The sequence below is a fragment of the Asterias rubens genome, chromosome 15 (genome assembly GCF_902459465.1).
Source record: "Asterias rubens chromosome 15, eAstRub1.3, whole genome shotgun sequence".
NCBI classification, from domain to species: domain Eukaryota; kingdom Metazoa; phylum Echinodermata; class Asteroidea; order Forcipulatida; family Asteriidae; genus Asterias; species Asterias rubens.
This window is the reverse complement of record NC_047076.1, coordinates 9,133,834-9,161,100: the sequence shown is the minus strand read 5'-3', so window position 1 is coordinate 9,161,100 and position 27,267 is coordinate 9,133,834. Positions and strand designations below refer to the sequence as shown.

General features: G+C 40.3%; 1 protein-coding gene across 1 annotated transcript in view; it reads right to left on the bottom strand.

Moving 5' to 3' along the window:
- Positions 1-4,600: 4,600 nt before the first annotated feature.
- LOC117300038 overlaps positions 4,601-27,267 on the bottom strand; it is a 29,739-nt gene continuing 7,072 nt past the window's right edge. Inside the window, exons 5-15 of the mRNA XM_033783696.1 lie at positions 26,797-26,894; positions 24,233-24,375; positions 18,479-22,323; positions 13,854-16,907; positions 13,045-13,145; positions 10,735-12,129; positions 9,838-9,925; positions 9,185-9,262; positions 7,656-7,835; positions 6,809-6,943; positions 4,601-5,564 (exon numbers count right to left, since the gene is read on the bottom strand). Coding sequence (XP_033639587.1) covers positions 5,413-5,564; positions 6,809-6,943; positions 7,656-7,835; positions 9,185-9,262; positions 9,838-9,925; positions 10,735-12,129; positions 13,045-13,145; positions 13,854-16,907; positions 18,479-22,323; positions 24,233-24,375; positions 26,797-26,894 — 9,269 coding nt within the window. The 3' untranslated portion in view covers positions 4,601-5,412. The remainder of the gene's footprint in view (positions 5,565-6,808; positions 6,944-7,655; positions 7,836-9,184; positions 9,263-9,837; positions 9,926-10,734; positions 12,130-13,044; positions 13,146-13,853; positions 16,908-18,478; positions 22,324-24,232; positions 24,376-26,796; positions 26,895-27,267) is intronic.

Below are 27,267 nucleotides of genomic sequence, written 5' to 3'. Positions count from 1 at the left end.
GAGGTCTCGAAATCAAATTCGTGGAAAATTACTTCTTTCTCCAAAACTAAGGCAATTCAGAGGGAGCTGTTTCTCACAATGTTTTATACCACCAACCTCTCCCCATTACTTGTCACCAAGAAAGGTTTTATGCTAATAATTATTTTGAGTAATTACCAATAGTGCCCACTGCCTTTAATTGAAAATCGAGCACAGATCTCCGAGGTTGACGACTCTTCCTCAATAGCTACCGGTAACCCTACCAGCTGGTTGATTGATTGATTGACTGATTTGTGATCTAATTTGTTTATCTCTTTTAATTTATTTTGCTTCAATGAAATACAATCCACTCATTCATTAAAGGAATTCTATGACACGTATGGTTAAACTAAAGGTAAGGCATGTACCCTAATATCATCATTAGTTCACTATAACCTCCATAGTTTACTTGATTTATAGCCTACCTTCTTGGTGAATAAACTGGTCGTACACTCTGGTTTTGACCACAAGTAGACGTAGAAGGTATAGGCATACTACTGCTACTAGTAGGCTCACTAGTAGTTGTAGGTAAGCAAGACCGCGGACAGTCATGGCAGTATTTCTTGTGTACAGTCATCAGATGTTTGACAAACTCGGCCGGTTTTGATTGCTTGAATTGACACTTCTCTCGCATTGATTGGAACTCATCATTCGCATCAGCTAGATTAACCCTGTGTCCTTTCTTCTGATAATCTCTATTTAGCTCAGATCTCCTTCTTTTGCTTTCAGATTCCGATATGCCCAGGTAACTTCCTGGTCCTCCCCTCTTCCTCTTCGTGGCCATTTTATTGCGCCGTCCAAAACGCACAGCACACCCGTACCCGCGCGGCCTGCGCTGCCGCCCCGATCCCCTGTACGAGGTTTGCTCGAACAGAAAAGCGGTAGACACAGACACACGCGATCGACCCGTGCCATTGCTTCAGCACGTACCTATTTTTAGACAGCGCCCTCAGCTCGTCGCACTCGGTGTGAAAGGTGACTGTGCGTGGCAAGAATGATTATCGTTGGTACTTTGACGAGCGTGTGTCTTTAACCGTGTTGTTGTTGTTGTTACCCCTTTTGTTTTCGTTCTTTATTTTATTTTTTTTATTTTTTGAATTATTTTTTTAGTGGGTGGGGGGCCTTTGAAGTTAGTTTGACGAGCCTCGGCTCTTAGGATGATGCATCCATGTGAATGTGGAAATGTTATTGTATTAGTGACTGATTGATGGTTGTGTCACTGTATTTACATAAGTAGGCAAGTTGGCTTAAAGCCAGTGGACACTATTGATAATTGTCAAAGACTAGCCTCCACAATTTGTGTCTCTCAACATATATGCATAAAATAACAAACCTGTGAAAATTTGAGCTCAATCGGTCATTGAACTTGCGAGATAATAATGAAGTTCTGTGTGTTCAGATGGTTGATTTCGAGACCTCAAGTTCTAAACTTGAGGTCGTGAAATCAAATTCGTGGAAAATTACTTCTTTCTCGAAAACTATGGCACTTCAGAGGGAGCTGTTTCTCACAATGTTTTATACCATCAACCTCTCTCCATTACTCGTCACCAAGAAAGGTTTTATGCTAATAATTATTTTGAGTAATTATCAATAGTGTCCACTGCCTTTTAAGGGCTCTTATTTTTGGGAAGATCTTTGCGCATTATGAGAAGAGATTGCATTTTAATTGCTATGGCAATCAAACAATGAGACTGAGTGGTCCCCATCACCCATTGAACTTTTACAGTATAGGTTCATTCATCATACCAAAGTCACGTTCATGATAAAGTAATTAAATAAAGGCGTGCGAGTTTCGTATTGAAATCGAAAAAAAAATTGTCATCATTTTAGGACCGCAAAAGAACAGAGCACAAGGCCGGATATCATGCAGTTGATGATGCCAGTTCCGCTGGCCTTCCTTTTATAGTTAATAGGTCCCTCCCCGGTTGGAAGATCTCCCGGTAAAAAGTGCACGAGTTGAAGAACTAGCGGCCCACTCTCATAAAGCTGTTTAGCAGGAAATTCTGCTTAGCGTGGAATATGCCTACAGTCACAGCAATGGTAGGTAATTGTGCAGTAGTTTGGCTAGTAACCTATTGCTAAGCAATAGTTTGATAATGGTTGACGGCGCGGCCCCCTGCAAGAAAAGACGGGATAATGCCAAGTAAAGATTTTTAAAAGCTTACTTTTAATTCTACTATGGGTGCGTTCGTTTAGCTTCCCTGGGTCGACCCCGGTGTGTGAAGTTTTTTTTTCCAGGACAACCGTGGGTAATTATTTGCACACGTTCGTCCTGGAAGAAAAAAAACCGCCACACACGGGGTCGACCCAGGGAAGCTAAACGAACGCACCCATAGTAGAATTAAAAGTAAGCTTTTAAAAATCTTTACTTGGCATTGTCCCGTCTTTTCTTGCAGGGGGCCGCGCCGCCAACCATTATCAAACTATTGCTATTGAGACTTCTCATCAGTTCTGAAAAGAACTGCGCAGTCCTAGCCCTCCTGATTGTTGACTACTTTAATTAGGCCTACTCTTAACTACAAGCTAGGCCAAAATTCATACACAACCAACATTGACATGTATTTTGATAACATTAAAACAACTTAATTTTTCAAAAGGCAAACATTAATTTTAATGAACTGAATTTGCCGTACATGCGCTTGAATTCAGGTTCATCAATGATCAAAACAAAAGTTTCGCAAATGCGACAAAAGAATTATCATAAGCGTGACTTTGGATGCGTCATGTGGCTTGAGAAAAAAACACAACTTCCGGTTGAAGTTCTAAAATAATGATTACTTTTCCATATTTGGGATTTCCTTTGTTCCGTGATAAAGCTAATTCTGTCTCACAACTAAATCAAGAGCTATAGTATTGAATGTGATAAACACCTGTGCTGGATTCACAGCATTGTTTGTAAAATTCAAGAGAAAAAAATAATGTGATTTGCCTGAGGGGTTACGATGAGTGATCACTGGCATTTTTTTCTGCTTTTCAGTCACCATGCCTTGTGAAAATTAAATATTTAATTCTAACTTTCTGGAAAAGTAGTTTTGATTTGTTTTCTCTCGTTGGACCGGGCTTTAAAATAGATTTATAGAAACGGTGTAGGGATCTTGGATTATTCTAAGTTACCAGGTGCAAATAGAGGCTAAAAGGAAATGTAGTGAGAAGTATTAAAATACACTTAGCTGGGCACTAAGATAGCAAACCTGTGAACATTTGAACTCAATAGTCTTCGAAGTTGCGAGAAATTAATGGAATAAAGAAATCCCTTGTCGCACGAAGTTGTGTGCTTGATTTGAGACCTCAGCTGAGGGTCTCATCAGTGAGGTCTCGAAATGAATGTTAGTGTGTACGGTAATGGTTTTTTTTTCCTCTCAAAAACTACGTTACTAGTTACCTCACAGTGTTTTATACTATCAACAGCTCTCCATTGCTCGTTACCAAGTAAATGTTGATGCTGACAATTTTGTTGAGTAATTACCTATAGCGTCCACTGCTTTATGCAGGATTGGAAGAACTGACATAAAATAGTACCAGATAGTGTTCATGTTGTGTATGATCAACAATAATACAATGAACCTCTGACAATTTGGACAAATAATAATTGTGTGAATCTTGAGGAAAAAAATACTAACAAACCAGGCTAAATTTTCAGTATGTCAACACATTGTGCCCTTATTTTGGTTGTAACAGCCAGTCAGCTATTGCATTTTTTTTAAAAGGTTTTCAGATACAGTTTTAGGCCTGTATGCTTGGTTTTTGAAAGGCAAGGGCACCAAGGCATTTCCTCCTTGGTTAAGGGCACCCTATGAGGAAATTGTAAATGTATACTGGAGCATTTTCTTGCCTTCATACAAACTTGTTATAGGGCCTATCTACCGATAAACACCCAAATTTATACTTCATGTTGAAAGAGTAAAAATAAATTGACAAAATCAGGACATCTTTCTTGATTTTCTGGACAAGGTTTGATTGTTGTAAAGAATGACATTTAAACCCTATGTCTTTCTCAGAATGATTTCATCTGATGTTTTTGTGTTGACAAATTTTGCCCAAACAATGGCTATTTTGCACCAGTTTAGAGACTTGCACCAGTTTAGAGACTTATTTTACCATTCCCCTTCCTCTATTAAAGGCAGTGGACACTATTGGTAATTACTAAAAAATAATTTTTAGCTTAAAACCTTTCTTGGTGACGAGTAATGGGGAGAGGTTGATGGTATAAAACATTGTGAGAAACGGCTCCCTCTGAAGTGTTGTAGTTTTCGAGAAAGAAGTAATTTTCCCTGAATTTGATTTCGAGACCTCAGATTTAGAACTTGAGGTCTCGAAATCAACCATCTAAACGCACACAACTTCGTGTGACATGGGTGCTTTTTTCTTTCATTATTATCTCGCAAGTTCGAAGACCGATTGAGCTCAAATTTTCACAGGTTTGTTATTTTATGCATATGTGGAGATACCCCAACTGTGAAGGCTAGTCTTTGACAATATTACCAATAGTGTCCACTGCCTTTAAGTATCTGTGGCGAGACTATAATATATGACAATGAAAGACTTTTTCTAGTTAATTAAATTTGTTTTAATTGGTCCTTTACGTACTTTTCACAGTATTATTGGAATACATTTCTTCAATTTATCTACATCAACATTTTCCCGCAATTCTTTACTTTACACTTTTCTATTTCATAAAGCAAGTTTTTCTCCACATATTATACGAATTATACAAAGGTATAAAACAAAAACAAATAATATAAAAATTAGTTAAGTTGATTTTCATAAGTCAGCTATACATCGCGTTGTAAAACACTAACAAATTTTAAAGGTAAAAATTACATGTAAATTGAGTTATGAGGGAAAATGCAAAAATTTAATAAAACATTGTTTTGTATTTATTTTATACAAAATTTTATTTGGAAAGTAGATATTTATTCCTAATGTGATGAGCAAAAGTTTTCCTGACAACAGTCACGCTGTTTGAAACGCCATGATTTTCTCGAACCTCAGGTTCTTTTAAAAGACACATCACTTTCCATTAAATGTCGTCTCTGTAACATAGTTTAATTCTCACAAATAACACCACCTAGTCTTCAAATCTTACGCACAAAAGTAAATTCTTTATTGGAATATTTTCAAATTTTGCCTTTTCAGTACATTTTAAAAACCATTTTTGTAAATGATGCTTCTTTCATGAAGAAGACTTGTAGCAAACAAAATGTTCCACTTCAGTTATTCCTACTTTCAAAAGACTTCAGTTGGATGAGAGTACAAAAAATGCTGCTCTGCAATTGGCTGGATTTGAATGACTCTTCAAGCAAGTTTAATGTGAGCCTCTCTATGTTAATTGTTATGTTTCTGATTGGCTTAAAGTAGCTTCTGCAAGTCTGCCATTGGTGGGAAGTAATTTATTCAATTATTTCCACTGTCAAGGTCTATGATTGGCTGAGCAGTCCCGATTGATGATAGAAGGTAGTCTGCCATTGGTTGAATCTTGTAAGTTGCTATGATGTCAAGAATCCACTCTCTGGAAATGATGGGAACTCGGAACTTCCGGTATAAAGCTGGAAAATGAAAATGAAACAAGCTACAATAATAAACACCTTGTTGTCTCAATGCTGAAATCAAGAGCATACTGATCGTAACGTTGAGTTGTTAATCTACCACTTCTTTTCAGAACCACAACAATAGACCTTATTGAATAACCCCTTTTTTGCTATGAAAGTCGCCATCTTGTAGGGCAAACCGTATGCCCGTCAAAGAAACACAAAGCATGCAGCGTTCCCGGTTTGATTTCTACGGCACAAGCACGCACATACACACACACACGCTCACAGACACCATCTTGTAGGTCAGCCATTTGAACGGTGACGTCATATTCAATACGGTCTATTGGTGGAGTGATCATTTACGAGGTGTTATCAATAACAACATATTAAATTTCCTTCAACTTTGTTCTTTATTTTATTTTCTGTTATTCAGTAATGATATGTGGCTCTGGGAAATAAATAAGGAACAGTGGCACAGGGGTTCTTTTACTAAGAAACAAAATTGATTTGAGAAATGACAATTTGTTAGCAATGTCTTGTAATTTTGTAAAGATTAAACAGAAATGAATTGTCTCTTAAAGGGTTATAGACACTGGACACTATTGGTAATTGTCAAAGACCAGCCTTCTCACTTGGTGTATCTCAGCATATGCGTAAAATAACAAACCTGTGAAAACTGGAGTTCAATTGGTCAGCGAAGTTGTGAGAGAATTATGGGGGAAAAAACGCCCTTGTCACACGAAGTTGTGTGCTTTTATGCTTGATTTCGAGACCTCAAAATCTAATTTTGAGGTCTCGAAATCAAATTCGTGGAAAATTAGCTCTTTCTCGAAAACTACTTTACTTCAGAGGGAGCCGTTTCTCACAATGTTTTATACTCTCAACAGCTCCCCATTACTCGTAATCAAGTAAGTTTTTGTGCTAACAATTATTTTGAGAATTTACCAATAGTGTCCACTGCCTTTAATGATCTCCATTCAATAGGGTATTGTCCACTTGAATAAACCTCACTCAACAAATTCAAAGTTTAAAGCCCAGTTTAAATTTAAATGCAAATGTAAAGCGAATTTTGACATTACAGGGCTGTATTTGCGGCACATGTTTTGCAGGAGTTGAGCAAATTTCAACTGCTGCAAATTATTCATTGCAAATTTGTGCATAACAATTTGTATCGCATTCGCAGAAAGTATGAACCAGGCTTGAGTAGTCAATTTAGAAAGTTCCCCTCACTGGACAAGGTCAAAGACAACATTACTCACCGTCATAATCATAGGATAAGTCCCTGGCATCAGCCTGGGCAACAATGATGGATTTACGTCCCTCGTTGTAAGGAAATAAGGAGGGATGTTGGACAGTGCTTGCCCCCATCAGCTCCACAAGCGAGACTAGTTGCTCTAGAAAAAAAACAAAAAAACAATAAATATTATTATTATAGGTTTTCTCTGGCAAATTTGGCAAATGAGCAGTCACTTTCATTTTCATGCGTTTTAATTAAAGCTGTTTTGCCTCTCCGGTTGTTACTGCATTTCAAATTCAGAATTTGGCCATTCAATTTCGATTTAAGTCGTTTAGCACTCTGTCCAATTTAGCGTATCGTCGTTCTTTCTCGTGACACACACGCCTCAAGAAGCGTCTCCGAATTTGAATGCTGCTTTAATGAATTGTTCAATTAAATGAATATTTTGTTAAATCAAACGATGCAAAATTACATTTGACTGATCATAAAACGAAATCGAATGACCCTTTTTATACACATCAAGTAGTGCAACAATGGTGTTGTTTCTGTCTTTATTCTCTTGCAACTTCAATGACCACCTGAGCCCAAACTTTCACAGGCTTGTTATTTTATGCATAATTATGTTGGGACACACCAAATGAGAATACTGGTCTTTGACAATTACCAAACATGACTGCTTTAAATGATTTGGGTTTGAGCGTGACCTCAGTTTACCTGTAGCGTTTTGCGCTATGCACTGGGGTCTATTGATATTTATATCATCCATTTTACCGATTTTAACAGGATAGACACGGGTGAGTGCACTGCGTGTTGGCAAGGAGTTTATAAATTACGTTGTTTGACATGATTTCCAATCCAGAAGTGCTTACCTTTATTGAGGCCTGTGAATGGACCAACGCAGCAAACATCATATTTATGTAGTGGATACGGAGGCTTGGATAGTCTGGCTCGTCTTGGTCCCTTATGAGAAGAACCGTTGACCACGTCTCCTCGCACCTCAAAAGGTTCTTCAGAAAGGAGCTCTTCCGTCTTGAGGCAGGCTGAGACCCCTAGAAACAGACATGAGATAGGGATGATGGTTAAAGACACTGGATACTATTGGTAATTATCAAAGATCAGTCTTCTACCCTAGTGTATCTCAACATATTCATAAAATAACAAACCTGTGAAAATGTGAACTCAATTGGTCGTCGAAGTTGAGAGATAATAATGTAGAAAAAAACACCCTTGTCACACAAAGTTGTGCGCTTTCAGATGCTTGATTTCGGGACCTCAACAAATAGTTCTGAGGTCTCAAAATCAAATTCAAATATTTAAGTGGACAATTTTTTCTTTCTTGAAAACTATGTTACTTCAGAGGGAGCCGTTTCTCACAATGTTTTATACTATCAACAGCTCTCCATTGCTTGTTATCAAGGCAGTTGTTATGCAAAAAATGATTTTGAGTAACTACCAATAGTGTCACGCCCAGTGCCTTTAAAAAAAAACAATTGTCAAACTCTGACATGAATAATGAGATGGAGGTAACGGTAACAGGCCTGGAATTTTAAGGAGGCCACAGAGGCCCTGGTCTTGGCCTTGGTGCCCCTCCAAAGTGTTACAATAGACTTTAAGATTTTCCAAGGGGAGTGCCCACTTTCAAAATGGCCTTGCCCTCCCAAAGATGAAAATCCATCCATCTCATTGTTTGTTTGTTTGCTTGTTTTGTTTAGATGATCTTCCCGTCAAAGGGAAGTTGGCAAACAACCACAATGGGATAAAGACAACCAGCTGGCAACATCTAATCCCCTGCATTTATGCAAGAGATTTAGTTGTTGTAAGGAACATTGCCTATGATTATGAACTGCACAAATCAAGAAGTTGTAATTCAGTAACTAGACGACAATACTTATTCTTGTCATTGTGAAATCAGTGGTTAGCTTGGCAGGATTTGAGCCCACAACCTTGTGATTGCAAGTCATGCAGTCTAGCCAATGGACCACTGTTGATACTTAAAGGAACATTACAGGTTTTTGCTAACAAAACAGTTGCTGGCAGTGGTAAGCACTTTATGTAATCCACCATATACATAAACTGACAAACCTGTAGAAGTTTAAGATCGATCGGCCATCTGGGTCACGGGAGAAAAGTGAAAAACCGATAACAAATAGTGCAATGCATCGATGCCAAAATTAAAATGAATAAAACGCTCACTGAGCGTTAACTCCAAATGCGAAGTTAGATGATTCATTTCTCATCAAATATGACATTTCAGACAGAAATATTTCAAGGGATGTTTTCAACTATCATCATTATCAGACCGTGTAAGTTTGATGTAAATCTTTGATCTTCACGATTTTTGTTTCTTACCGATTGTGTAACGTTCCTTTAATAAGGGTTTTGGTGCTACTGTACTTACATTTAAAGCTGACGACCCACGCTCTAGAAGCAATACCTTGGAAGTATTTCAGAGTCCTCTCGCAAACCATTTTCTCATCTGTACATGAAACACAGAATAAATTAATTCAATATTTCGTAAACCAACTGGAAGTGTCTTGGCCGAGCGGATAGGAGCACCAAACTTAACCTCTGCTTCATCTGATCGGCAGAGTATGGGTTTGAGTCACGGTCATGGCACTTGTGGTGTCCTCAAGCAAGACGCTTAACATTGCTTTGTCCCTTCAGATGGGACGTTAAGCCATAGGTGCTGTGTGTTGCTATAAAACTATCAATGCTTGTAAAAGACCCCCCAGTACACACTTAGCGCAGAGGGAAGGTTCTCGCCCCTGTATGTCTGGCAGTGCGACTATCTTCAATCATGAAAGCTGCACTAGGAAGGAGGAAAACTGACTTAAATACTTGTCGGTACGCCTGAAGACGTGTATGCAAGCAAAACTTTTACGGACACTGTGAATACTCCATTGTTTCATTGTAACAATAACATTCACCAAACCCCCCCCCTCCCCCAGCCCTCAATAAGAGAAAATCCCATCTGTGTGCCTGAACAAGTTTAGGAAATCCCAGCAGGTTGCATAAGTAAGTTAAGTGTAGGGTGGTCTGTGATTTCTTTACCAGTGTTGACGATGACGTGAGTTGTGCAGGCGTTGAAGGTGCTAGCAAAACAGCAGCCAAAGATCTTGGCAAGTTGCTCAACGTCCTTCTACATAAAATTAAAAAAAAAAAAAAAATGAAGAAATACAAAGTTAAGGAACACATACTTTAATGACAAATTTCTTGCCTAGAATAATAACCCCTTGGTGATACAGGCCAAAAACTATGCGATATTCTTTGTCTCAATAAAATGCATGTCTCTAGGGACAAGTGACCATTGCCTACAAGCTCTGCTTCTGAAATATGCAGTCTCATATTTGTTTTTGCTATACCTTTACTGTAAAGATGTACTGGTATTCTTAAAACTGATCACTCTTGAGTGATAATGTCTCTAATTTTTTTATACTGTAGACAAATATATGACCCTTGAAAATCTGCCTTGAAACTATTATTTGATATGACATGGAAAATGTACAGGCAAACAGCTACAGGCAATTTGGGGAACTCCCTTGATTAACCGTTTCTTCCCCACAAAACCAAAACACCATTCAGTAACTCAAATCCAAATTGTTGACCTCTGGTGGTATGTCTGATCCATACACAGCATTTATAATAGTTTACTAGCTCAATCTTCAGTCCATCATTATAAAGTACCTCAACATCCAAACGGTTGGACTCTGATTATGGTAGTATGCCTGATCCCATGTAAAGCATGATCAGTTTACTAGTGCAGTCCTCAGTCCAACACCAAACAGTAAGTCAACACCCAAACTGTTGGACTCTGATTATGGTGGTATGTCTGATCATATATAAAGCGTTATCAGTTACCAGTGCAGTCCTCAATCCAAAATAATCAAACAAGGCATGCAGATGGATTTTAAATGGATGAAGAGGGATAGGATTAATTGTTTCTCTTACCATGTCTTGTCGATTTAGTCCTGTTGAAACAAACGATATCGGTTTACTCTTCTTAGCACCAGGGGTGGTGTGATGACTTCGGCCGATGACTGGACTTAAAGATCTTTCCTCTGGACTCTCATCTCGCTCATTGTTACCTGTGCCGTCTACCTGGTCCCTCCCAGATGGTCCATCTTGATCCAGATCACCTCTTCTAGTCAAATGAACATCCCTCTGGTTTGAATGGTATAAATTCCTCCTGCTATTGAGTAATGGTTGACCTGGCTGTCTAGACTTTCTCATAGGGGTGTTGTTCTTTACAACCTCAGATGACCGGGGCAGGCTTCTGTCCTTTGCTGACTTCATCTCGAGTGTCTTACTTTTCCATCCAAATGTCTGCCGCTCTGGAACAGATCTCGACTTCTGATGTGCAGCACTCTTGGATCGTCTTGGTGATGAGTTGTAGTCGTCATCATCAGAGGGGTCTTCGATGTGCATCCAGGACCTTCCCTCTGAGGCCCTGCTCTTGCTCCGGTTCTTAGAGCGAGCCTTCCCTCGAGGGATGGAATCATCAGCAGCTCTGCTTCCTCCAGATCTGAACTTTGCGGCCAGACGGCTGACTTCTTTGATGCTCTCTGGAAGGTTGGCCAGGGAAGCTCTCCTGGCTGTGGACTGAGACAGGTCTGGTGGTGGTGAGGGAGATCGAGGGCTTCCACTTGGAATATCAGGGTCCTCCTCAGGCTCACTGATGTCCGAGTCGCTACCGTACGTAGTCACACCAGGAATCTCTAACTGACTTCTTGATGGTCGACAAGGCGAGGAATTTACAACATTTATTTCCCATCTAGTGATTTCAGTGATCTCTTCATCGGAGTCTGATTCATCATCGGAGATGACTGGTTTTGGCCTCCTGAATGACCTTTGAGGTGATTGACCTCTGTCCCCAAGTGATGCTGGTACGTATGAATCAGCAATTGCTTTGATGCTGTGCGCTTTGCTGGAGTCATGGTTACTTGAAGAGTATAAGTCCTTCTGGGAGCAAAGGTCAGCAGGAGTGCAAAGGTCAGCAGGAGTGAAAAGGTCAGCAGGAGTGAAAAGGTTGGCCGGAGTGTTGCCGTCGTCTTTGTGAGTGATGTCGTCACTGCAGTTACTGTCACCATCGTGAGTGATGTCATCACTGCAGTTACTGTCACCATCGTTCATGTCCAACATCTTTTTCGGATCTTCTGTTTCTGACGGCTGTCTTTGAATACCCTGATCATCCACCACAGAATCTTCTTCCATCTCGACTTGATCTTCAACCTCGGGGTAAACTTTGTGACCTAGGTGCTTTTCAGAGTCACCGTCAAGATCCGCTTCCATTTGGGCGATCTCCAAAGCCATCTTCTTCAATGATTCCTGAGCTTTCAGTCGTTGCTGAAAATAGATAAAAGGATAAATATATTATCATCATTTTTATAAGGCAACTTACGAGAATCATCATTGGACAGAAATCTAGTACAATGAAAAGAGAAGACAGATGCTGCTAGAGAGAAACAAGTCGTTTGAGATAATCTTGGCCAAATCTCATGGCATTGCTACAACCACGAAAAAACTGCACTAAGGGCCATCAGAATCACATGCAATTTATTGACCATATAAGCGGAGACTGCGGTGGTTAAGCAGCACTAAGGCATTGTTAATGTTATTGATTGTTGTGTACAAATTCTGCATTTATTACATGTTAACTGTATTTTCTTGTGGGTGTTTTAACTGTATGGTTGTAAATTAGGTCTTCTTTTAGTAGTTCAGCGACCAGGAGCATGTTTTCATGGAAAGGTACTATACAGATTTCCATTATTATTATTATTATTATTATTAAAGTACTGCGGTTATGAAGAAAGATATAACTTTTTATCTCCCAAAAATAAAACATTGGAAGATTACTGCGGGGCGGTAACACTTCTCACATTGTTTATTCCACTATATTTCGTTTTCTGCATGGCAAATTTGTGCCATAGTTTCGCAAATATCTCACAAACGCAACCTACTTTTGAAATGAAATTTTCTCAGGTTTAATTTTACTGTATACATATACATTTACAAAGGAATAAAAAAATCGTAGGTATTTAGAAACTCAAGGTATAGACCTTTATCACAATGTCACCATCTTGGTCATGTTTTAAGTTTCCAATTACAGTTTAATGAATGCTTACATTCATTGCGCAAACATGGCACCAGACTATTACTTCGTCCAGCCTCAGTTTGGTTACATTGAGATGGAATGGAGTAAAATCAAGATGACCACACAGTGATAAAGGTTTATACAATGTCATTAGCTTGTAGAATTACCTGTGTACTCATGAGTTCACTCTGGCTAGACAAAACAGATGATGCACTGGTCAGGTTCAACTGATGGCTGCAATTGCTCTTTGAGCAACAGGATCCTTCAGCTGCAAAAAAATAAATGTAGAAAACTTTAAGGTCATGTAAAAAAGACGGTACACAAAAGAGAGATCCAGAAAATTTGAAAAGTGTGTCCTGTTCGATAAAACCCAAATTCTAATTTACAGATTTACTGACTCAGCATCACTTTTACTACAACTCGAGATATTTTGTCAAAATAGGGGCTGTCTCCTTCTTGTCCATAATTTTTCTTGTTTAAAAAAGAAGAAAGATTAATGAAAGCTTATGCGATCAAGAAAAGTTTCTTGCAACAATGATTGAAAAAATTGTTGAACAAAGGGATGCAAATAACAAGTGATACAAGAGCAAATTTGTTGGTTCAGAACTATAACATGTATAAGGTCATTAGTACAATTTGTATGGATTTCATAAATTGATTTTGCCCATTTGTGAACTCTTGTTCAAACTTTTTCTCAAAATTGAGTAATATGCAAAATAAAAAAACTTTTATGTGGAAAATATATGTATGGATTTTGATTTATGTTTCCAGGGGTGGATTTCACAAAGAGTTCAGACTAATCTTATCTCCAGTTAGGACGAGTTACTGGTCCTAACATAGGACTAGCCTTAAGTTTTAAATAACTCCTAAAGAGTTCTAAGTTAGGACTATCTTTTTGAAATTGACCCCAGATTAATAAGCATTTGCACTTAAAGCCCTTTTGATCAGTACGGATACGAAATGTAACAAGGCTTACTGTCATAATGGTGGTCCTCAATGCCAGTCATCGGATGTTCATCTTCATTATCAACGCCTCCAATGAGATTCAGGCCGTCCTCTCCAGCAGACATTTCTTCTATCTTTCCTCCTTCCTCCTCTCCTTTCTGGATCTTTGCATCTCCCCCTAAAGCATCCTCATCTTCACTTTCCTCAACTCCATTCTCTTCAACACCATCTCCAATAACTGCCTCTTGCTGTATCGTCTCCAGATACTTCATGGAAGCTTTACAGACGTTCTGTTGAAAGATGCTTAAGCTTTGGCTTTTGTCCAGAGTATTCTCATCTTGTTCAGTCTCTCGTAAGACTTCAGATCTTGGAGGACTTTTATGAAGAGGGAAGACTCTCCTGTCAAAGGAGTCGTCAAGACTTGGCTCATCAGTGCCAGAACTCTCTCTGGTGTTTCTCTCCGGTAAAACGGCAGCTGTTTCTTTCACCTCTCTGGGATTGGTCACTTTGAGAGTTTGATTTGATCTTGAAACAGTCAGCCGAGTTGCAGAGGCAAGGCTCTTGGTTGACTTGAAGCTGGTGCTGCTGGCCAAGGATGAGGTTGAGCTGAATGAAAATGTGGATCTTTTGAATGTTTGGAGGTTTGTCGAAACTTGACACGGAGGAGTTGGCGGGATGATGACGTCATCATCATCTTCCTCATCATCATCATCCCCTTCTTCCTCACCGAATTCTTCCTCCTCGTCGCTATTATCATCATGGTGCGGTTGTTCATCGGCACTAACCATCTCAACATCACCGCTTGAGTTGAAGTCGTTATCTACATCGGCTCCTTCGCAGTGTTTGCCAATCACTTCATCCTTGGTAGAACATAGAAAACCATCCTTCTTCGCTTTTTCGTGGCTGCCCAAATTGGCTTGTTTATCATTTTTAAGACTCTTCAAACTGGAAGAACTGCTCTCATCTCTTACTTCCCTTATTTCTCCTCTTCCATCGAGACAGACCTGGTTTGTTTCTTGTGGATGATGAAGTATGTCATCGTCTTCCACCATTTCATCTTCCAGGTTGTCTCTTGTGACACTTTCCCTTGATTCATTTCTAGTCTGCTTTAATCTACTTGCTCTTGATGAAGAACTTTTTCTCTTCCTAGGCTGTGGCTTTGGACTTGGTTGAGAGGAAGGAATAACATCTTCAGAGATTCCAGATGCATGGATACTCTCAGTGACTGCTGAGAGCTTCTTCTGATAACTTGAATTCAGATCTTTTCCAAATTGGTGTTTCCGAGGTATGGGGATGGGTTCAGAGAGGCGGCTGGGACTTTCTGAAGCTCCTTCACTTGCAGACACAAAGTCGTCATCTGTTGCCTTCGAGGGTGTTTGCCGGCTGCCTCCACTTCCTCTCTTTACTACAGGGCTAGGCTTCTGCAAACTGTTGCTGCATTTTGTGATAATTTTTCCTAGAAAAGGTATTGACAATGATGCTCTTGAAGACAGAGACAAAGACTTTGTTGACTTTGAGGTAAAACTCGGCTCACTGTTTAATTGTTCTGATGAATTTGAAGACTCTGTATGAACCAATTCAGGTGAATTTCTTTCAGGCGACTGCTCCTTCTGTTTGATTGCCGTTGAGCTTCTCTGAGAATCTTCTATCTGGTTCTCTTCCCGAGCTACCTCTTCCCGAGCTACCTCGGGTCTACATCCTTGTTGGTTTTTCTTTGGACTCTTCATTAGATTCGAGATCAAGGAAGAACTCCCCTCAGATGCTGTCTCAAATTGCCCAGAGCTTTCACCAACTTGTAATCCATTCTGAGATGATACAGACGGGGCAAAGTCTTGGTGTCTTAAATCTTTTGCAGGGCTTTCATCGAAGAGTGATTGAGAACCAAGTTCAGTTCCAAAACCATTTGTAGAAGGGCTGTTTGTTAAATAGTCGTCAGACACTTGGAGACACTCCTGGCTTTTCTGTCGGGTCGTCCGAGATGAGGCTAGAGTTTTCCCTTTCTGGGAGTTGTCAATTTCAGGAGTCTGACTTTTTAAAAGGTTCCCACGACGAGATAAACTTCTACTCTTGCGTCTTGTCTGCAATCCAAACATTGAGGATTCTGTATCCTTAATAACTCTGGAGTTGTCTTCTGAAGCTTCATGGCGGAGAGAGGTTGGTGCATGCTCTGACTTTGTAGACTGCTGGGATTCGATGTCTTGTCGTACTCCACTGAGACGTTCACTTTTCCGCCTGGTTCCAACTTCATCATGCTGTATTTTAGATGCACTGAAACAAGTAGCACCAGCACTCCTCTGTCTCTTACTTGAAGGCTTTGTTTCGGCGACACTCTTTTCATCAGGACAAGACTTTCTCTTCATTGTTTCCCTTCTGCCAGATGAATCTGAGAAAGTTAAGGGAGAGGGTCTCTCAGAGTTGGCAACTTCTGCATTCCTTGTGAAGGTTTTGCGATAGTGATCTGGTGGTGAGACAAGCAACTTTTCACTCTCTCTATTAGAAGAATCCTCAACAGATCTAAGGAAAGATGAATCTGGTGAAGGTTTTTGTCTTCTCTTCGACAACACGTTAGTTTGACGTGATTTATCCGAGGAGCTTTCCTTCTTCCCTTTTATTACAAACCTCTCAGTTTTAGGATCAGCCAGTTTCTGTCTGGTTTTATCTGCTGCTCTAGACTTTTGGGTGACCTCCGGTTGAGTAGTTTCAGGAAAGTTACAGTTCAATTTCTCAATGGTATTTGAAGGTTTTTTAGCAGAGACTTCCTCGATGTCACTTTCTGTTTCTTCTGGCAACCTCTTCGCTTTCCTAGATGATCTACGATTTGGTCTTTCTTGAGGGGTTTGGTCAGGAGTCTCCTGGGTACTTGTTGGAGTCCGCCTGGTCATCATTGGGGAAGTCTCCCTCTCAGTGAGGGACATGCGGATCTTGCGGCTTTGATTGTCCTGAAGAAGTTTTCTTGGTTGCTTTTTCTGTTCTTGAGAGACAAACTGAATGCTGGATGAGTCGTCTAAGTCCTCATAGAGCTCAATGGACTCGGTGTCAGATCCGGATGGAATGGTTTCACCGATGGTGACGATCGTAACAGGAACTGAAAGAAAATGAGTAAGTAATTATTTTTTAAGATTTGGAGCTGAACAAAATAAATATGTACTTCAAGTTATCCTTATAGCGAAGGCTTAACTTGTGATATTGATGATGGTGGAATCTCTATAATTTTTGCATTTTAAGCCATAAAGGCCTGAGGGTTTAAAAAGTTTATCGGCAATCAAATAACTTCAGAAAGGAGATTTTTTTCATTACAATGTATTGAAAAACAAATGGGTCATTTTGAAACATGGTACGTTGAGGGAGGAGTGCTGGCACTGAATAAAGCCAGTCTGATGCTTCGAACAGTATCTGCTCAATTCTCCTGAAGACGAGCAGAGTATTTTTTTGAAGCGTTGAGACTAATACATTAGAGTAATGCACCACAGACTTACACTAGGTTTTACATGTAAGTTCACTAGTAGCAGTCTTCTGCTAAAGGGTTTTGGTAACTTTTGTGGGTCATATTTTTTGCCATGACATGAATCCCTTCTCACTGTGCATGAAGATGTATGCAATATAATTTTATTGTAGAAGTTTAAGCCTCATTAGTTGTCAAGTTTTGAGAGAAAGAAGGGAAAATCACAGAGCAATGTTTTCAGGAGAGCCGCATTAATCTAACATTGTATTACTAAAAGAAAATTGTCTCTTTGAGACAAAAGTTACTTTTGTGAATTTTTTTTACTCATTTCTCAAAAAACTAAAGCGTCTCAGAAAGTAAGTGTATTACAAAAGTTTAATGTAAATTTGTGGACGTTTGTGGTCGGTGTTGTACACAAAGTACCCAAAACCTTTAAAGACACTGGACACTATTGGTAGTTGTCAAAGACCATTGTTCTCACTTGGTGTATCTCAACATAAGCATAAAATTTGAGCTTAATTGATAGTTGAAGTTGCGAGATAATAATGAAAGAAAAACACCCTTGTTACACGAAGTTGTACATGTATGCTTTCAGATGCTTGATTTTGAGACCTCAAAATCTAATTTCAGAGGGCGCCGTTTTTCACAATGTTTTATATTATAACACCCCTTACCAATATTCTGCCTTTCCATTGGTTTAGAGTGCGTCACATGATATGTCTTAGTTTTACTAGACGACGGCTGTGTGATAGTGCATCGGTTTACCGTGCCCTAGTCCGAAGACTATCCAGACGTCCGTTGCGTGTACGAGGATGATAAATTAATAGTCTGTAACCATTCGGATTACATGAAATGCAGCACAGTAAAAGATTTCGCAATCTGTATTCGCGTCGTCCGTGGATTGTAGCATTCAGGTCTGAGCTTAATAGTACGGTGTTTAGAAATGTTTGGGGTGTTATAAAACAAATATTGACTGCTTTTACTTGTGCAATGGTAAAAACTATGACTCCCTCGGTGATCCCTGGAGCGTTCTATTTTCCCGAGGGAGTCATAGTTTTAACCATAGCACTCGAAACAGTCAAAATTTGTACACTATCAACCTTTCCCCATTACTCATTACCAAGTAAGGTTTATGCTAATATTTATTTTGAGTAATTACCAATAGTGTCCACTGCTTTTAAGAATTTATTGATAATACCAATGCTTCGACTTACCGTTTTCTCCTTGCAGATCAATTGATTCTGTCCGGTCACTTTCACCACTGTCATTTCCTCCATCTTCCGCTCCAGTCTGCTGTGGATCGGTCGGAGTCCGTTGAGGAGAAGCCGTCATGGGAGAAAGTTCACTCTTCTGTTGCTCATCATCGGCTGTGAAGAGACTCACAGATCCTGACAAACTCTCAAGTATCTCTCTTCCGTTGTCAGACTTCTGTTGAAAATTTAAAACATCGTCCTCTTTTAGTGGAATGTCATCAGGAATTGTCGTGGCAGCTCTCTGGTTTGGTGTTTTCTGATTTATTTCGTCTTTGGATTTCCCTTCGTCTTCTTTTCCCAATCCTCTGGAGTTAACTTCCAAACTATCACCACAAGGATCTCTTGAAGTATTCACTTTGCTGTCTGCTTCAACATCTCCACACAAACTTTTTCTTTTATTTCTTGTGCTTGAAATGTTGTATCTGCTCCTGCGTTTGTAATCTTTGACTTCACCACTATGCCTGTCTTCTTTTGATGCATTATTGCTGCCCATGGGGACATCATCACAAATGTTCTGTTCACTAAGTGCAGGAGTTTTTTCTGGATTTCCTTTCTCTCTTGAAACATGGCTTACCAATTTTTCGCAAGACCGGCTCCTGAAAGAACGCCTTGATTTTTGTCTGCTGCTGTCTTGTAAAGATGCCTCAGCAATTTTTAAGTCAACCTCAGCACCCTCCGTTGAAGGAGTCTTTTCCTCCTTATCGTAGTGCAAATCTTCCCCCTGGGCATCTGATGCTGGAACTAGCTCATTAGAAGTGGAGGTTCGCTTCATCGCTTTCTGTTTTGTCGAGAGTGCACAATGATCACTGTTAGAATCATAAGACTCGATCAAACCCCCTTGACCATCTAATTCAATCGCCTGATCATCAGCAGTCGATCGTCTGATACTGCGCCTTTTGACTTTACCTGCTGATGTAGGAACCTTCAGAGTCTTGCTGTTAGTTGTTGTTGAGTTTGAAGTTTGTCGTAGGGTTCTCTTTCCGGCGGTAATAGTATGATCAGTCTTTGAATCTGTTAGAGTTACTTGCTTGTTGTTTAATAACGTCTGTGTCTTTATGCCTTTAGCTTCTCCTTCAGCTTTGCTCTCCTCAGCTACTTCGCCAGACCTCCTTGCTCGATCACCACTCTTGTTTTTCACCAATACCTCCAATTCTGGCTTAGTTCTGCTCGGCTGGTTAAATTGATTCGTTGATTCAGGCTCAGGCTTACCTCGTCTCGATGACCTGAGTGAGAACTGCCGAGGCTCTGTGTCAAATTCTCTTGCCAATTCAAGAGCAATCTGCCAATCGCTTTTGGAGACATCTGCTTCGTGATGAGGTCCAGCTTCTTGAGGTACCCCAGAAGTCTCATATTCTTTGCTTGGAACAATTGAGTTTTCTTTTTGATTAAGTTGAGGCTCCAAGTTGTTCTTTTCGTCATCAGATTCTTCAGTGAGGTCAACAGTGAGATAACCAACTTCAGCGTCATTCTCTTGATCAACAACATCTGATTTAGAAGCGGTGCCTTTGGGGGAGCCAACTCTACCTTTTGCTTGTACAATAAAAGAGCTCTGTAGATCTAATTCATCACTTTGTTCTGTGGCACTGTCTTCAACAACACCTTCTTCAACAATGTTGGATCTGTCTTCATCATCGGAACAAACATCTCCTGCCTCAGCATACATTTTCTCAACTTTTTCTTCAACATCCATGACATTAGCAGCTTTGAGTTTATGAGGATCGTTTCCAGGACTCTTGTTTTGCTGTAGACGCCCTTTCTTGTACACCTGACCAAAAACACCAGCACTCGCAAGGGGACTGTGCTTTTTCACTTGCGGTTGGGAGCACCCCATCAACTCCTCTCCATGGCCATCAGAAGGTGTGTCAGCATGAGGTGCGTGTGGTGCACTAATGAGGGTTAGTTTGGTACGGCGTGACTGCCTTCTTGGAGAACTACCGTCAGTGAAAATCTCAGGGATGGCTATCAGTCTTGTTGGTGTTTCTGTAGATGATTCATGAGACGGATCGGTCAGGCTTTCAAGTGAGCTATCTCCGTCATATTCTTGTTGAGGTACATCAACAAGGTTTTCCTCAGAGTGCTCTGAAAGCCTGTTGGGGAGACTAATCTCTGTCACTCTCTCAGGAGCAGATGTTTGTATGGATGTGTCTGCAGATGGTTCATAAGTTGGATCTGTTGGGCCTTCTAAGGAGCTTCCTCCATCACTGTCGTCATGGTTACTCCCATCTTCAAACCTGTAATCTGTATTATCATCATCATCACTGTCTAATCCATGAAGACATTCATCCTCATTTGAAGGGATGACTTCTTCAGAAACATTCCTTTTGTTTCTTGACTTACAGTTGTCTTCTAGCGGTGTCTTCTCCTTCTCAATGTCCTTCCCACTTTCCACTATGCCTTCTTTACTGGATCTGTTGTCCTTCGCTCTGCTCCTTAGTTCTCTGATGGGTTGTTCTTCAAGGATCAAGCTTTGGTCCTCTTTTCCACTTTTGTTTTGCTTTTTCCTTTGATTTGTCTCCGATTGTGATTTTACGACCAAATTCTCCTGGTTTTTATCTTGCAACCCAGTGGACTGTCGACTTTGCTCTGTGGTGAATAGTGCATGGTCTGACTCTTTATTTTTGTGTTGCTTGAAAGTTCCTGGTGCTTTTCTTGAAGAAGTTCCTTTTGGGGATATTTGTTCTGCTTCTAGGTCTTCCTTGACAGTCTCTGTTTGAATTTTCCTCCTTAAAGATCTCTGATTGTTCTCAGGACTACTGCCGGTCTGTAGAGAAGGCGAAACTTTCCTCCTTTCCACTTCTGGTGGTTCTTTGAAACATTGCTCATCTTGGGATTGCTGGGACTCATCTGAACGTCTTGAGGTGGTTGCTATTAGTTGGATCTGTGTTGAGGCTTGACTTCCTGCTGCCTGACTACTTCCAACTATTCTTTTCTCAGCACTGTTGCTCTTCTTCCACTTCATGTAGTCAAATTCCTTGGTGCTTTTCCCACTTGGATTCTTCTGGCGCCTGGCTCGCTTGGGTTTGGGCTTCCTTGGGGTTCGTTGGCTGGCGATGAACTCATATGGATCCTCCTCTGCCGCTGACGAACTAGTCTCACTACTTGGGAGCTTACTTTGCCCAACTGTAGACCTATCTTTCCCGACATTTTTGTCTGTCTCCTCACAACCTCCAAAGTTTTGATTTTGCTTCTCAGGACCTGACACTTCTGTCATATTATCATTTGCTCTCACATTATTTCTTGCATCATATAACTTGGTGCTTGAAACATCTTGTGGGGGATCAGGATGGGAAAAGCTGGTATGAGAACCACCTGGTTGACTGATGTCCGCATCAGGGCTGTCATCAACATCAAAATCTCCAAGCATGCCAAAAGATCCCTGGTCTAAAGCCTGTAGCAAACAGTCTCCATTATCCCGACTTTTATTTAGACTCTTTGCTGCAACTCTTGGATTGCTTACTTTCTTGTTGCCCGGCTTCACTGACCCTTTTGCAGGGGTGTTCTCGTCAACAACCAAGCCTTCTGCAACTTTCAGTCTCAGCTCTTTGAGTCTCTCAGTAACCTGCCGTCTTGCCTTGGCATCTTTCTGTCCTATGACTCCCAGAGACCCTTTCTCAAGAGCTTCCAAGAGATTACACCCATCTTGATTACGCTCCGTGAGATTTTTTTCCTCAACCTCATTTAGGGTCTTAGATGATGAAGAGCCGACTGAAGGTGACCATGTCTGGACCTGATTAACTTGCTGTAAGGGCTTTCTGTTTCTCGTCTCCCTGCTGCTTCTCTGTTTGAGCTTGTCTTCAGCAACATCACTGTATAAGGTAAAAATAAAAAAAACCCAGGAATTTACAAAATCATTTCTTGCAAGTATCAAATAGTTATAAAGGTTGCCAATTTCATAACACATTTTTTGAGATTATTGCCAATGAACCAAAAACCTTGGACAGTTTCGTGACACGGATGTGCATGTTTTTACGCACAAAGGGATTACGGATTTTTATATTAAAGATGAACAGCCACTGTCATAGACCTTATCGCAAATACTCGGTACGCAAGTTTGGCGAGGAAAGAGGTGCGCACTGGTCTAGCTAGGGATAACACTTGACCACTAACTAGACCAGCATACACCTCATTCAACAGTTAGTGCTTGCACATTGGGTGCTTCTGAAAAGGTTTATGGAGAATTTATCTTGGTGTCCATGTTTCAAACAAGGTTGAAAACCAAAGATGTACCAGATATCTGAACATTATTTATAGATCAATTATTCGATGTCATATAGCCTTGCTTAAGGCAGTCGCCTAATTCGCTCCGAAAAGACGCCGCTGTAAACCCACCCGTATACCCTGTGCGTGGTGTGTGCGATCACACCGCATGACCCACCCGTATACACACTGTCACATCGTACGACTACTGTGCATACAAGTCATCCGCACTCGTACCACTAACCGCATGCGGAGGCCGTCAGGCCGACAGTCTTGTCGGGTCTGTAACTTCCGGGTTTAATGTGCTTCATGAACAAATTTCCACTAGTGGAAAAAAATGGGGGGGCTCGCGGATATGCTAGTATGCAGCCCAAGAATATGTATATCTTTCGTCAGACCTATCAGACAACACAGGATGTGAGGCAAATGAATTATTCATTTTGGCGTCCAATCACGCACTTCCCTTATCACGACCTTTGGACCCTATCATGCTCGCTGAGCGTCCGTGGTGCTGGTGTGTGATGTAAACATGTCTGGTCTTTCGGGGGCATTATGGTAATGAGCTGACCGTGGGAACTTTTCGCTTATTATGAGGTCAGTGGCTTCAACACAGACCCTACAAGGCTGTCGGCCTGACGGCCGACGCATGCGGATAGTGTATGGGGGAATCGTGTCGTGCGATGTTACGCACAGTGAATACGGGTGGGTTTTTATACAGCGGCGGTCTTTCTTCAGAGTGAATAATTCGACTGCCTTGAGCAAGGCTAAAGTTCATGATGAGAATATTCTGTAGGTTTCTATAAAAATATTTAACAACACATATTTTTTTTTTTCTGGCTATAAATTAACATCACAGCTATAAAAACAAATCTATGACCCTATATGCACAGGGCTCGACTTTGGGGGAGGTGGGGGGTGGGGGGAATTCACAAGACTGCAGGGCTTGGAGTTTAAAGTTGTTACTGGACCAAAATTTATTTTACAAGACCAGAATCAAAACGAGTTGAATGAGCACTCATCGAAGACGTATTTCATTCGTGTCTATGTGTAAGTGTACTTCAGTACACTTGAAAGAGAATTGAAAGATTATTATCAAATTCAGAGTCAACATTATGTCCAGAAAGATATTACAAAAAATACACGACCACTGGCCTTGTCCCATTGTGAATTTACGGCCCGACACTAAAACCACCAGGCCTCAACAATAGGGCCAAATTTAAAACCCAACTTTATCAAGTTTTCTCAAAAACTTAAATTCAGATCTCCACCCAGGGCCAACTTTCATTGAGCTGCGTCAGCATAAGAAGTAGCTAAGCACAACAAAAGTATGCTTACCAGAATAAGGTAACCAGCTACATTGTAAAATACATTTTGAAATGTACAAACTGTAACTGGTACCCTGCTTAATGTTTCGAAAAGCAGAATGTTATCGTTAATCAGCTCTATTAAATATGGGCCCTGTTGTATCTGAACCAACAGAGCCCAAAAGTATTGAATGAAGAGTTTATTAAGCGTTACCTGTTGAAATCAGTAATCAGTGCAATGCCTGGGCTGCTTGCCTCAGAGACGTCAGTGTCATCGCTGTCCACGTAGATCGTCACAGAATCTGCTGTCTTAGACTTTGCTTGGCGGAGGTTGCCTTGTTTTCTTGTTTGTTTAGTCTGAGGATTTTTATAAGACAACAAATGAAACATAAATACTGTTGTGACTAATTAACTCTTTCAGTGCCCAAATTTTGTTTATGTTTTTGAACTTAAAAATGCCCAGCTTTGTGGGTTTTTTCGTAAACTGTGCAGAAACAATAAAGGTCAGTCTTTTTACATCAAACAAAACGTGTATTCCTGATTTGTGTTGCCTTGGTACATTTCAAAGTCATTCGTATTTCTTGTTAAAGTGATAACGCTTTTTTCGTTATAACATATACATGTATATTATGGGTAAAATGAGTAGGGTAGATGGCCTTAGCTTTGGATCCAAACCGGACCTTACATGCTCAATTGATGACACTTTCGAGTACATAAAATAGATCATACATTGACGGTAATGATAATGACGCTTTGGGATACATACAATAGATTGTACCCATGTATGACCTGGGCACTATAAGAGTAAAGTTATTTTAATCTTGTGGGAACAGAGGGCCTGGAATTCTATCTTTTAGAGGGCGAGGCAATTTTCATTTTGCAACGGGCATCTCCATTGGAAGAATCTTAAAATTTATGGGAATGTTTTGAAGGGGCACCAAGGCCAATACCAGGGACGAGAGGGGCTGTGGCCTATGTAATTGACTACCAACAAGGTGGTTTGGCAATTGCAAATAGGTTTATAAATTGCATCCCTCTGTGGCCATTTTAATACACATGACGTCTATTCTATCTTATTTAATGTAGGTGTTCAGGCACATCTTCTTCTTGACGGCGATTGTCCTCTTACAAAGATTACACTTCCTAAGCTCACACATAGTTAAATATGTATTGGAAGAAAAACTGTTTAAGTGACATCATGATGACATTATGGTGCTAAGTCACCGGAATGTGGGTTCGAATCCCGGTCGTGACACTTGTGTCCTTGAGCAAGATACTTTACTAAAATTGCTTCTCTTCACCCAGGGGTATAAATGGGTACCTGCGAGGGTAGAGGTTGATATTGTGAATGAAAAGCTTTCGGAGCGCACGGCAGCTCGGGCTGTATACTCCCTAATGGGAGCTGAGAAAGATTAAAGGGATGTTTATTGGCTCAATGACCAGGGGACTAATGTAAAGCGCATTGATACGGTTGGTTGATTGTGAAATGCACTATATAAGAATTTGTTATTATTATTATATTATATATTATTATCCAATCTTGTATCAGGAAAAATCAAAGTTTATTATTTAAAAAAATCATAACTTTTAATCTACATTAGGGCAAACCTCCCACAAGCTTTGGCTTTTGTGGCATTGGGGTAATGGGGCCCATTTCCACTTTCCCTCTTACTGCTCTTTGTATTCTCTGTTAAGAGTAGAAATAAATGTCTTGAAATGAATGAACAGTGAAGGCCAAGCATGGAAGTTATTATTCCCATCAGTGACAGCCGTGTCCTTAAGCACGACATATAACCATTGCTACGCCTTCGGATGGGACGTAAATCCGTCAACGGATGGGACCAACTGGTCCCATGTGTTGTGTAACTTATCGAAAAGAGAAGGGGTTCGCCCCGGTGTTCCTGGCAGTGGCTGCTGAATGCGCCTTATCACCTTGTAAACCATTATAAAGTGCTACATAATTGGGTCTCAAAATTCATCACTACAATAACCCATCTTTCTGAAAGTTTGTATACTAAGCATTAGCGTCTTTAGTACCTTGTTAGTAGGCCTGGGCGAATTATTCGAATATCCGGTTAATGGCGAATAGGTTTTCCTATCCGTAACCACGAATGCCTTTTTTTTCTTAACCTGATATCCGCATAGGGCGCGAATACCTTTTTATAAAACTGATAGTTTTGTAATTACAACCAAGTATAACCGGATATTCTTTAATATCCGAATATCCGCGGACGTCGGGCGACAACTGATATGACTGTTTTGTCTGAATCCTTATGAAACTTCTATTAAGACAGCATAAAACAGCATAAATTAAGTATTTAACTATGCTCACCTCCGTGAAGAGTATTTTCAGAGACATTTCCGACGTATTTTGTTCAAAGATTACAAAAGTTTTCCTTCACGTAGAGTCAATCACGATCAAAAGAAAGAGCAAATCGCCATCTTTAAATTAGATCTGGTCATTTTTATGAATGAACATAGTGACACTGTCTAAAACTAATATCAATCCGCCCATAAGATCTCATTCACAAACGAACAGCGCCCTCTAGCGGCAAATTTTATATATATATATATATATATATTTTTTTTTTTATATTTTTTTTTAATAGCGCCCTCTAGCTGCGTAAAAAACTATTCGAATATCCGGTTAATTTCGGATAGTAGGCCAGCGGTATCCGAATAACAAAATTTCACTATTCGCCGAGCACTACTTGTTAGGTAGATACGTGCGCATAATACTTTGATACATGTATCATGTAATAATGCAATGAAACACACCTTCATTGTTCTCTTGTATGGAGATGCCTCATTAGGTTTGATGTTTGAGGGTGTCTGGCTCTGTTGTGATAGCACCCTGGGACCCTTGGGTGGAGTGCCTGCAGAGATTTACAAAACAAGTCTTAGTGTAAGTGAAAAATGAATGTGCAGTTTAAAACAAAAACATGTGAAAATTGCTGACTTTGCTTTGCCTGGGATCTTGCCTGTGATCAGGCATACCACCAAAGAAAGAGTTAAACAGTTTCGGTGTTGAGTTACTGAATGATGTTGCAACGAGCACTGAAGTAGTACCGGTACATTGATTATGCTTTATATCAGATCAGGCATACCACCATTATCAGAGTTCAACAGTTTGGGTGTTGACGTACTGTCTAGTGTTGGACCGTGGTCTGCAGTAGTAAACTGATTATGCTTTACATGGGATCAGGCATACCACCATAATCAGAGTCCAACAGTTCGAGTGTTGAGTTA